Consider the following 13757-nt stretch of genomic DNA (forward strand, 5'->3'; position numbering starts at 1 on the left):
AAAGGACTATAAAGAGATAAACGGCTGTTAGACTTGAATTGGGTTTAAATATGCTCATTTGAGCATATTATTCTGTTGTACTGTACATCAACCTTAATGTTTTTTGCAGACAGTCGGTGACAATTTGCATATATAATGAATGCAAATACAACTGTAGATACATATGTGTCTGCTTGTCATGTATGTCTGAGTCACTGACCTTACAGCTGCATCTGCCTACAAATCATCCAGAATACAAATGTCCACCTGGGCACAGCTGGCTTCCTTACACAGCTGCTGAACTTTGCTTCTCATCATCTTAAGATTGTTCAAGTGAGAGCTTTCCACAAAGGCCAACAGCTGACACCATGAAAGACGGATGCAACTGATTCGCATTGATAAATGCCTTGGTGCTATATTCAAGCACAAAAGCATGCCAGCAAAAAGTACACTGAAGTTGGAAGCATTCACCTCAATACATTCTTCGGAGGAGATTAAATTATGATGCCTTTTCACAATTACAGGAGCACAGTTTGCTTTGCCTTTTCCCTTTCATTCTCTGACAATGTATTGTATAAATTGGCATCCGCCTGGTATTTGCCAGGATCCGCTCAATGTCATTTTTATCACATTTGTTGCAGGTGCTTCTTTAAAACGTTCTTCCATTGCTTTTCAAACATCTACAATCCTCTCATTATTCTCTATAGTACCCCTACGCAACTGATCTCCATCAGTGGGCTCAGCAATGAATTATTGTGTTACATCATGTTTTATGTGCCCCATAATCAACCATCTCCTATCATTACAGTCAGTGAACCACATCCAGGCTTTAATAGCTGTGTTTTATGTGTGGCTTTATCCTCTTACTCACCTTCATGGCATCTTGTGTGTCGGTGATGCAGTACACTCGCAGGCTGTACTCTAGAGATTTGCAGGAGGTGGGGGCAAAGAGTAGGAGCTTGAGGCGTTTGGTGGCTGACATACTGAGGGACTCTCCCACCAGAGCAAAGCGCCCCAGCTGCTCTGTGAAGAGGTAACAGTTGCGGGACTCCAGGTGGCAGTAATAGAGGGGTGAGGGGCTTCCACCATCAACTTGCAAGACATCCTGTTAACAAGTCATATAAACAGGGTAAGTCAACAGAACATCTCAAAAGCAATAAACTGCAATGTACTGTACATAGTTATTAAGAAAAGATACATATAACTACCTAGCGGTATGATTCCAGAAATGAGCTGGAACACATCCAAACACCGCAAAAAAAAGACAGCTAATCTCAACAAATACTGCTCTCTCTGCTTCTGCTCTCTCTATTTCTCTCAACATGTCTGAAATAGTTAATTTTGTACTGTTTTTCAGTGCATTCTGGGCATTTTGGAAGGTCTCCTGAGGTTATCTTTAACCTCCCTAGCGGTATGATTATGTCCATATTTCTGTGCTCAAAGCGGTACATTTTTTTGCATGGAAATATGTTTTTTTTATTGTAGGCCTGTAATTTTTAGGAATAACTCACTGAAATCTGTCCGAACAAGAGTCTAGTAAACATCCTGGGTATGATAAAACTTGAAACACGAAATCATAAATTATAATTTAATAAATAATCATAAAAAATAATAATATAATAATACATTTAATTCAATAATATAATCAAACCAAAAACACTGAAATTTGAAATATAGCGCCAATTGTACATCACTGAGCAAAGTCGCAAAATCGTTTTCAGTGTCTGATGACGAATTTCCCCACAAATCATTTTCACTCAATTCTGCAAGTGGTTCTTATTTACTATCGCTGTTCTCTAGCTGGTCTAAAACCGCTTTTGACCTAAAGGGATGCTTTTTGAACACCATGGACTTTTCTCAGTTTCCAGGCAGAAAGAACAGTAAAAATGCAGGCAGGGCACAGGACAAAGCACTAGGGACAAAATGTATGTGAAATGGTTTGATACAGTAATGTTATACTATGTGATTTTAGTGATTTTAGTGAATGTCACTTTTTGTCATTTTCAAATTTCCCGCCAGTTCCGTCCCCCGTACGTCCTGACGCTCGCAGGGGACGAAGCCCAGATGACAGATGCCGGCATCGGCCGGATTACATTGCCGGGGACACTGCAGGAGGGACATCACGGAAGCGCAGGACAAGGTAAGTGATCGAGGGATCCCGGAGCAGCGTGGCATGGTAAGCCTGAGTGTAGCTCGGGGTTACCACTTGTGGTACTGAAACTTTACCCCGAGCTACACTTGGGAATACCGCCAGGGGGGTTAACATTCTAATGCAGTCATTGACATAAATATCATTTTTTTTTTCAAATTTGTCATTCCTAAAGTGCATTACACTTGTAACAACAGAAACCTGGATGCTGGCATTGTTGACCTCTCCTTATTAAAATGCTGATTGGCTGGTTGTCATGCTGATCCTCTTACTTCAAGACACTGATCCAGAAACAAGTATGAAAAGGAATTTTTACTTACATTCCTGATAGTTGTTTTGTGTGTCTGTAGCTCAGAATGTGTTGAACACAAAGGGTTAGCATACCAACCAAGGAACTGCACCATATGGTCAAAGGTTTCAGTTTCATCACATACAGGTGAAACTCAAAAAATTAGAATATCGTGCAAAAGTTCATTTATTTCAGTAATGCAACATAAAAGGTGAAACTAATATATGAGATAGACTCATTACATGCAAGCAAGATAGTTCAAGCTGTGATTTTTCATAATTGTGATGATTATGGCTTACAGCTCATGAAAACCCCAAATCCGCAATCTCAGAAAATTAGAATATTGTGAAAAGGTGCAATATTCTCGGCTCAAAGTGTCCCACTCTAATCAGCTAATTAAGCCATAACACCTGCAAAGGGTTTCTGAGCCTTTAAATGGTCTCTCAGTCTGGTTCAGTAGGAATCACAATCATGGGAAAGACTGCTGACCTGACAGTTGTGCAGAAAACCATCATTGACACCCTCCATAAGGAGGGAAAGCCTCAAAAGGTAATTGCAAAAGAAGTTGGATGATCCCAAAGTGCTGTATCAAAGCACATTAATAGAAAGTTATGTGGAAGGGAAAAGTGTGGAAGAAAAAGGTGCACAAGCAGCAGGGATGACCACAGCCTGGAGAGGATTGTCAGGAAAAGGTCATTCAAAAGTGTTGGGGATTTTCACAAGGAGTGGACTGAGGCTGGAGTCAGTGTATCAAGAGCCACCACACACACAGATGGATCCTGGACATGGGCTTCAAATGTCGTATTCCTTTTGTCAAGCCCCTCCTGAACAACAAACAACGTCAGAAGCGTCTTACCTGGGCTAAAGAAAAACAGACCTAGTCTGTTGCTCAGTGTTCCAAAGTCCTCCTTTCTGATGAGAGCAACTTTTGCATCTCATTTGGAAACCAAGGACCCAGAGTATGGAGGAAGAATGGAGAGGCACACACTGCAAGATGCTTGAAGTCCAGTGTAAAATGTCTACAGTCTGTGTTGATTTGGGGAGCCATGTCATCTGCTGGTGTTGGTCCACTGTGCTTCATTAAATCCAGGGTCAACGCAGCCGTCTACCAGGAGATTGTGGAGCACTTCATGCTTCCTTCTGCAGACTAGCTTTATGGGGATGCTGACTTCATTTTCCAGCAGGACTTGGCACCTGCCCACACTGCCAAAAGCGCCAAAACCTGGTTCAATGACTGTGGGTTTACTGTGCTTGATTGGCCAGCAAACTCGCCTGACCTGAATCCCATAGAGAATCTATGAGGCATTGCCAAGAGAAAGATGAGAGACATGAGACCGAACAATGCAGAAGAGCTGAAGGCCGCTATTGAAGCATCCTGGTCTTCCAGAACACCTCAGCAGTGCCACAGGCTGACAGCTTCCATGCCACGCCGCTTTGAGGCAGTAATTGCTGCAAAAGGGGCCCCAGCACTGATTTGCTTTATACTGGTGCCTAAAAATTAGTATTGCTTTCTTTTTTTCTGTCCTGCTTTAAAAACACATGTTACAGCTTTGCCGGTTTATGTTTTTTTTTTTTGTAGTTTTTGTAGTCAATTGATCTCCTAATTTTATTTAGTTATCAGTGAAGATTTTGTATTAAAAGTCCAGCTCAAAACAGAATGAAGACTAAATTATTATTATTATTATTATTATTATACAGGATTTATATAGTGCCAACAGTTTGCTCAGCACTTTACAATATAACGGGAGACAATACATCAACAATACAGTTCAATACAAGAGGGTTAGGAGGGCCCTGCTCCTTGGAGCTTACAATCTAAGAGGGAATGACTAAATAAAGCTTCTCTCAGTTTTGGGGATAAAAACAGAAATGAAATACTTATTTTTTCAGTCCTTATACTTTCTTTTTTATAACCGAATGAAAACATTCTTGTGTGTATACCTTCCCATGATTATTCATAACATATTATCAACTCATCTGATGCCTTGTTTGGAAAATCCAGTCCGAGGCTGACATAACTGTACTGACTACAGCTGTGAAGTCATTTTGTGTAGAGCTTCTCAAACAGCAATTTTAAACAGCTCTAATTAGTAAATAGCACCCACTGTGCAGGCAGATCCTGGCAGCGCGAAAGCGCCAGTGTGTGTGTCTGCTTGGAATTCTAATCCAAAAGTATATTCTGGGTAGGAATATGATATATCCCATAAGAAACTACCGAGGGTACTATACAAAGGCTAATGCAAAAAGCATACCTAACAGTAACACACAATAGAAGGGGCACAGAATACAAGTGATTAAGAGTGAAAACATTGCTGCCACCCAGCCCTGAATTCTTGACAGTTACAGTCGTTTAATGTAACCTATGGGCACTAAATGACAGCTTGTAACTTCAGAAATATAAGTTGTTATAAATAGCCAGCAGCCCGTGTCAGCCATCATCATACTCTACGTTAGACCTGCTGTCTAGACATCATTATCCAAAAGCAAGAGCGTGCCATTATGAATGTACATTTTCTGCATCTCTCAAATCCAGCAATCTTGTCATTCATATTCGGCTCAATCAGACTGTTCAATAAACACAATCAGCTGGGGAGCCATCCTATTCACTAAGAACATCTCTATCAACAACAAGCAGCCTCAAGGCACCCACTGTTTATTACCATAATATGAGCCTGTAAGGCAGACATCATTAACTTGGCGTGATTCAAATGTCCCACATTATTAACCTGGCATGGAAGCTCCGAAGAGACACAGAGCACACAGGTTTTCCACTTTCAAACAGGCAAGAAAAAAAGTCCCCCTGTTCATAAATAAAGACAAGAAATTGATTAGTGGGTTTCCACCTTACAGTAAGTAATGAGAAAATCCCACAATGTGGTAGCAATGCCGAACAGGGAAAACCTATTGATTTAAATGGGTTTTCATAGCTGGAGCTACAGTACATAGACTAAAGTCAGCCAACTACAACTCAGGAGTAAGCTCAATATAACCAGGAGGCTTTATAATACATATATAATGAAATGTGGTTTTACTTAGGCTTACTCATCTAATATTTACCCAAATTTGCTGAGTACAGCATATAGACAGCAACAATTGTTTTACAAGTACTATGTTGTTTGATTAGTTGGAAGGCACACAGATGGATTTTGGATTTCAGATCTTTTCAACTTTAACTTTTAAACTCCCAAAGACCTGTGCATAGAACAGATGACAGATCTTGAAGCCCTGTTACAGCCAAAATGCTTTTTTAAATTTTTTTTTAGCTTTGAATGGAATGTGAAAAGTTTTGAACCTCTGTGTACTTTTATTGTTTCCAATGGGAGGCGAGAAGCACCTGTATATGATGGAGAATAAAAACCACACAACAGACACCCTGACTCTGGAAATAATAATAAGCATTACAATAAAGGTAAGAGCTCTGGGTTTATGTAAAAAAAACTCTCTGTAATAAATATAACAAAATATATCAAAATATACCAAAAATCAATAACTCCTTTATTAGTCAAAAATCCCAAAGGGTTATACCAACCCCCTTGACATAAACACATACTGTAAAAGCAAATAAAAACAGAAAGCCATAACCATGAACCCTAAGACCATACAGATCAAGAAGACTACTGAAGTCGATCGTTGGATCAATTTCTTTACAACCAGACTGCCCATAGATGGATCAAATTTCAGCCAGTCCCTTCTAAACTGAGATTTGATTCATCTATGGTCGGCTTAAACCCTTACCAGGGGCAGATTGACCATTTGGAAACTCGGGCACTGCCTGAGGGCCCGGGGTCAGTAGGGGGCCCCATGAGATGCCCCTGGTACTTTTTTCATATGCTTTTTTTAGTTTTGGCAAGGATACAGGGGCCCCATGATCCCCTATTGCCCGGGGGCCCCATGAGTTGTCAGTCCGCCCCTGACCCTTACATATACCAAGTGAAGTGACTGGCCTAATGTGACACACAGAAATGAAACAAATCCTCCTTCATAAGTTGTACCTGTCTATATGCAGTCTTCTCTTCTCTACATCCAAAGTTCTGACTTTTTAAAGCTTGTCTTAGAGATCCAGATAAAGGGGGTGGGGATCTTAAATTACACTCTGCAGAGCTCAGTGAGGAGAGCTGATTGGAGAGAAGGGACATACTCCCCTCCACAAAGCTCACAGGAACAGAGCTATGGCTGTCAATCTGCTGGAGGTCTCTACCTGTCACCATTTTTTTCTTGGTGTCAGGAAAACTTATCAGAAATGATTCATGCTGATAGAGGAATGAAGCAGCAGACAGAAATGACACTTTGTGCTCTTAATTGAGACAACTACACACTATAGAATGATATGCCTTCTCCATATTTCATGTTTAAAGTTTACAACCACTTTAAATCCAAGATATTATCCTTGAGCAGAATGTATCAAATGCGAACGCAGAAGGAGACAATACTGGAGCAAACCCTGTTACAACGAGTTCTGATTTAAACCATAATCCTGTGTAGTTTTGCTTGGATATATCCATGGCTATCGTGTGGATATTAAGGCTCAATTGAATTAACATCTTAACGCATATGGATAAATGTTCCACCATATATAACCCTGAGGATGAATTTTATGAATGTTTATTGTTTATCATTTGCATTCTACATATAGCTTCAGGCAGAGGGAATACACTTTGTTTTAATGTATTCACAGAATTTGCTCCTATAATATGTCCTTCCCATTTGATATAGGGATACATGCTGCTTAAGGATAATATCGTGGGCTTACGGCTTTCTAATTTTTAATTACTTTTATGTTTTTATGTTGGGGTTTTGATATTACTGTGGGGGATATTTGACTAAAGACGTTATTGATTGTTAATATATGTTGATATATTCTGGTCATATAGTTTTTGACAGCCACCCAGAGTACTTACTTTTATTGTAGTACTTACTTTTTATTGTTGTCTGTTTGATTATACATGCCCATTTACTGTCTAATTTATGGCTGTCAAACAGGACAACAAGTGAGGGGACATTTTTCCAGCAGGAACACAAGCAGCAATATAAAACATTGGGTGAATTTCCACGTAGTTTAAGGCTGGTATACATGGACCGAAAATCGGTGCCGGACAAATTTTGCTCTGTGAGTATTGCTTTCTGTTCAACAGGTGCTAGAAAACCAGCATTCGGTCAGTGCATGCCACCAATGGCTATAGTGCTGATCTGTGTACTCTGAGTAGACTGTCAGACTACAATAGCACAACAGGAGAGATCCCTGCATCCACATCGCTTGTGTGGATGCAGAGATCTGTCAGTTTATTTTTTAATCTCATTGACTGACCAAAATAAATCTCTCCATGTATGCCCTGCTTTAGCCTCATACATTAAGCTAAATCTTTTCTTTTAGTAAATCAACCCCAATGTTTCTCTTATTATTTTTACAGAAATTTTTACTTACATCTGTTTTAGAGATACATATTTTTTTATGTTATGTGAATGTATGTCAAGTGTAGTGCTACTCCCGCAGGATCCGCAAGGATACTGTCCAGGTCTTCCCCAAAAGCTTTGCCCCGCAATCAGGCACATAGGTTCATTCACACATTTCTTCGATGACCAGCCTAGGGGAGTTGTTTTTGTTGTTTTTATTTTTGGAGAACTTGGACAGGGTTGAGGGAATTAGGTGGGATACTCTAAAAAAATCCAAGAACTATGTACACTTGAGGACATAGATATTCTTCAGGATAAGATATAACAAAGTCCGAGCTTGCAACAAACAGTGGACTTCAGCTAAGGCAGCAGTAGTCGTTTAACTGAGTATCTCTTTCTTTGGCTCCATGTACACTGCAGCTGATAAAAACACGTTCAGCAGCGTTTCTGCATTTTTTTCAGCAACCCCTGAACTCTCCCTAATGTTTTCCTATGTGTCCATGTACACATAGTTGTATACAGGCAGTTGAATTTACAGTCGTTTTTTTGAATGCACCAAACTTGCATTCAGGAGTAGATTTTATCAGCGTTTCAAATGCCAAACGCTTGTAAACGTGGCTAATCGCGTTTATAAGTGTTTGCGTTTGGAATTTCTTTTTAACTCTTCCACTTCCAGAACCTTTTTTCATCATCAAAAATGCATGCAAAGCGTTCTCCCAGTACTCAAATGGACCTGGTGCACCATACTTTGAGGTTTCGCATGAAAGAAAATATGTTAGACACTGCTGCAATCATTTCTGCACAGAAATGAGCTGGAACACATCTCCAGGAAAAGACACAGAGGTCAGTGTGCTCACCAAATTTATACAGTGTCCCAGCATGCCATCAGAGCCTGCCTCTCTGGGATAGGCCAGGGCTGTAGCAATATTCATGCTGCCATTTGCATAGCTCCACACTTTTCATCCAGAACCTTCTCAAGCTTTCTGGATGCACAGGGAGCTATCAGGCTGGCAGCAGTTGAACATACTGAGCAGACTAGCAGATGAGAGCAGCACTGATTACAGTGTGCAAACTACTGTATGTTTTTACCTAACAACAATCACAACCACACTAACAACAGTGTGGCAACTAAATTTACCTGCCAAAACACATACTAAATCTATCTATCTAAACCAAGCGCCTATCTAGGGGGGGTGCTACACAAGAAATATGTAAGCGTTAGACAGGTATTTATCACAGTACTCCCCCTGACAATGAATTCATTTGCCTCTCTTGAAGGGCAGACCCACCTTGGTTCAGACATTATGCAGGGGTAACATCTATTCCCTAGTCTGAAGCAATTTGATGGGTTGCAGGAAAGAAAATCATTCAGTTCCCCCATCAACACAGTCAGTGTTGATGGCGGAATACCTCAAGCAACTCTATTGTGTTCTGCTGGCAGGCAGAACACAATGATCACTGCTGGTGGCTATAGATGCTGTCAGTAATCACATGCAAAATAATTATAATCCAACAGGCTGGTTGTACTGAAGTTGATTGTTGGATCGACTTTAGTACAACCAGCCTGCCCATTAATGAATCAAATCTTGGCTGGTCCCTACTGAACGAGCTGAGTTTCAATCCATCTCCAGCTGGCTTAAAATGTAAGTTCAGGGATGATACAGTCATGTAAATCTTAGTGCCTGTAGAGTTCTTGGATGTGCTCAGAAGTGTCTGACATAGATCAGCCCCTGTTGCAGCCTCATACCTTTAAGGCTCAATGCTCACTAGCATTTTTTAAGCTCCTAGAAACCATTATCAGCATATTTTTTCTGCTCCTAAGGCTAGTGTTATCCTTTGTGTCCATGCACACTGCTTTAGGCTATTAGCATTTTTTGGGCTTCAGCATCTAGGAACAGAGAAAAAAATATTTTTGTAGAGTTTTTTTGAGCGTTTTTCAAGCACAAAAAAACTCTAACCGCTCCTAAACACTTCTAAATGCTACTAAAACACTAAAAGCTTTTCTTGGCTTTTTTTCCCCTCTACATGTACTGTAAAAACGCTAATAGAATGCTAACGCTCCTAAACGCTCCCAAATGCTCCTAGACGCTCCTGAATACTACTAAAACACTACTAAAAACTCTATTACTAGAATTTTTTTATCCAGCGTTTCTTGAGCTTAAAAAAACTGCTAGTGTTCATGGAGCTTTAACATGCTAAAGTTACAATGCTGCAGTCTGATCACTGGGAAAGATGGGTGCCTACAGTAGACTGATGATAACTCCGCCAGGCAAAATCTCCGGAATGGAGCTAGACTTCTAGACTAGTATGACTTTTTAACAATAAGAAGTGAAGCTTTTCTAAAAAAAAAACAAAAAACAATACTGTTTTAGTTTGTGTTTAATCTGTTTTATTGAGTTTTCAAAGATTAAGCAAACAAAATTACAAATGTTTGGTGTGACAAAAAAAAAGAACTTTGTATCACTAGTACAATACAGGCGGTACACATAAAATGCTGTTGCAGATAGTAATATAAAGGGCATAAACCCATACCAATACAGACAGAGAGTGTGTACTATGTTATTGTAATCACCCTTAACCACTTCCAGATCGGACACTTTTACCCCCTTCCTGTCCAGGCCAATTTTCAGCTTTCAGTGCTATCACACTTTAAATGACAATTGAGCGGTCATGCAACACTGTACCCAAATGAATTTTTTACCATTTTTTTGAGACAGATAAAGCTGTATTTTGGTGGTATTTATTCACCGCTGGGATTTTTATTTTTTTGCTATGTAAATGAAAAAGTCCAAAAATTTTGAAAAAAAAGTGTTTTTTTATAACATTTTGCAAATAAATAATATTTAATCATAAATCTTGGCCAAAATTTATTCCGTTATCTTTTTAGTAAAAAAAAAAATCCAAAAATTATAATTTTTAAACATTGTTTTTTACATTTTTATTTTATTTTTTTTAATTATTTTTTATTTATTTTTTTTTACATACTGTCACCCTAGCAGTACAGTGTCACCATGGTGACACTGTACTACTTGTGGGGAGTGATGAAGATTTTTTTTTTTTTACACTGATTGCTTTTACACCCATATAGGATGTAAAAGGAATCATTTCTCTTTCTCTCAGTCTGCATTCTTGCAGTAATTGAGAAGTACTGAGTGAGCTGTGATTGGTCACAGCTTGTCACATGGTACAAGGCTGTTGTGAATAGCTTTGTACCATGTGACCTCTGTGATCATTCACAGATTTCACACGTAGTAAGCAATGATGTCACAAGTGACATCTTGCTTACTACTTTGCATGTGATCACTGATTGGCCAATCAGTGATCACATGATCGGGACCTCGTACAGAGGTCCTGTCCGACGATCGGTGTTTCACTGTGTCCGGAGGACACAGCGGGCACCGGATCGTGGTGCTGCGCGCTTTATATACAACGGCCGGATGGGAAGTGGTTAAGGGTGGGGAAAAACAATGCGTTAGTGGCAGTAGTAAGATTACAATGTTGAAACAATATGAAACCAAGGATATAAGACCATCTGCAAATATCCTGAATGACATGAATATCAATTCCACCATTAATGTAGTCACACCTATGTGTCACACAGTAAAGTGACACATAAAATCTACGTAATTAATATATAGACATTCAGAGATCATCAGTATGAAAGTAACCTATAGAGGAGGGAGAAAAGGTGTGCAATATGAAATAAAATAAAATAAAATAAAGAGGGGGGGGGATAGGAGAGCTTGGGAACTGTTTTAGTTTCTGTCAGTAATTTATGTATGCAGAAATGTAAAGATGCTGCAAATTCTGCTATGCTGGCTAGTAACTCTTCTAGCCCAGAAATTAGCCTCCCTATATATATTCACACAGAAAAGCCCTATTTAGAGTCCATTCAAGCTTCTTATTTTAACTGAAACCTTAAAGAAGGTGGAGTTACACATTGCCCTCGAAACGTGTTAAGCTTTTTGTTTTAGTATAACAAATTAATTTGGACTCTTTTATAATTTGCCTTGGTGCATCTTCCATTGCTGAATGTTTTATTTTCAGGATTGTATTTCAGACTGTCCCCATGAGGGGGATTTCCCCTTACTTCTTGTCCAGGTGATAGGTGTCAGACAGAACAGTAGGAAACAATGATTTTGGGGCATAAACAACATTTAGGACCTGACAGCAGTTTTAACCCTTCCCTACTCTATCCACTAAAAACAAGCTTTTTCCTTAGAGATGGGCATGAATTTACCCACATGCTGGGGCCCTACTCTACATGCTGCCACAGCAGGAGTGATGTTTTGAAACTTTGTTCCACCTTAGAAAGGTAATTACGAAGGTCCTATGAATCCAGCAGTGATATAACATGTAATGGCTATTTTGGGCCTATAATAATTTTCACCTTCTTGGGCCTATAATAATTTTCACCTTCTTGGGCCTATAATAATTTTCACCTTCTTGGGCCTATAATAATTTTCACCTTCATGAAGGCTATTGTGAACTTTTGAACTGTGGGGGATGCCACTTCTAAAGAATCAATTGAGTTGAGGGGGAAGCAATCTACCTCCCCACCTAGCCTCCCCCCCCCTATCTCCCCCTCATCTCTTCCCTCCTCTGACCTCGCAACCGCACTGCCCCCCTCCACACCCAAGACCCCGCTTACCGTAACCCCACCAGCTCTGCACTCCTTCAGCCCTACTACCACTGAGGAAGTCACCAGGGTCTTCTCAGAAGCCCGCCTCACTACCTGCCCCCTGGACCCTATCCCCTCTCGACTCCTCCAGTCACCCCCCTCTTCCCTCATCTGCTCCCTCACCCACATCTTCAATCTCTCCCTCTCTACCGGCGTATTCCCCTCCCCCCTAAAGCATGCGCACATCACCCCCATACTCAAAAAGCCCTCCCTGGACCCCTCTGACCCAAACAACCTCAGACCCATCTCCCTGCTGCCACTCACTTCCAAACTCCTGGAGCGCTTAGTCTACAACCGCCTAAGCGCCCACCTAACTGACAACAACCTCCTTGATCCACTAGAGTCCGGCTTCCGTCCCCTACACTCCACCGAAACCGCCCTCCTCAAAATCACCAACGACCTAATAACCGCCAAAGCCAAAGGCGACTACTCTGTCCTCCTCCTCCTGGACCTCTCCGCGGCCTTCGACACAGTTGACCACCCCCTCCTCCTTAATAAACTACTCTCCCTTGGCATCAGAGACACCGCTCTCTCCTGGTTCTCCTCGTACCTATCCCGACGCTCCTTCAGTGTCACCTACAATGGTGCCACCTCCCCCTCACTCCCCCTCTCTGTTGGGGTCCCCCAGGGCTCTGTCCTTGGACCCCTTCTCTTCTCCATCTACACCTCCTCCCTTGGCAAACTCATACACTCCCACGGCTTCAACTACCATCTCTATGCTGATGACACTCAAATTTACCTCTCCACCCCTCACCTCACCTCCACTTTCTCCGCCCGCATCACTCACCTCCTAAACGACATCTCTGACTGGATGTCGCTCCATTTCCTCAAACTCAACCTCTCCAAAACCGAGCTTCTCGTCTTCCCCCCCCCCCCATCCTATCCATCACTACTAACATCACCACCATCAATCCCGCCCTGCAAGCCAAAGTCCTTGGAGTCTTAAAGGACTCTAACCTCTCCTTCTAACCTCATGTCAAATCACTTACAAACACATGCAGACTCCACCTCCGCAATATCGCCAAAATACGCTCCTTCCTTACCCCAGACACCACTAAACTACTTGTGCACTCCCTGATTATCTCACGCCTTGACTACTGCAACTCCCTCCTCACCGGCCTACCCCAGTGCAGGCTCTCCCCGCTTCAGACCATCCTCAACTCAGCGGCTAGACTCATCCACCTCACCACCCGCTCCACCTCTGCCACCCCCCTCTGCCTCTCCCTCCACTGGCTCCCTATCGCCCAACGCATCAAATTCAAACTACT

The 13757-nt window shown here is 41.2% G+C and overlaps 1 protein-coding gene across 1 annotated transcript in view; it reads right to left on the reverse strand.

The window, feature by feature from the left end:
* LOC149471170 (netrin receptor UNC5A-like) overlaps window positions 1-13757 on the reverse strand; it is a 507267-nt gene that overhangs the window by 25190 nt on the left and 468320 nt on the right. The window contains exon 12 of the mRNA XM_089693614.1: window positions 851-1084. Within this exon, the coding sequence (XP_089549740.1) occupies window positions 851-1084 (234 nt within the window). The remainder of the gene's footprint in view (window positions 1-850; window positions 1085-13757) is intronic.

The sequence above is a fragment of the Staurois parvus genome, unplaced genomic scaffold (genome assembly GCF_062004578.1).
Source record: "Staurois parvus isolate SC_StPar_1 unplaced genomic scaffold, SC_StPar_1.0 ptg000025l, whole genome shotgun sequence".
In the NCBI taxonomy this organism is placed as follows: domain Eukaryota; kingdom Metazoa; phylum Chordata; class Amphibia; order Anura; family Ranidae; genus Staurois; species Staurois parvus.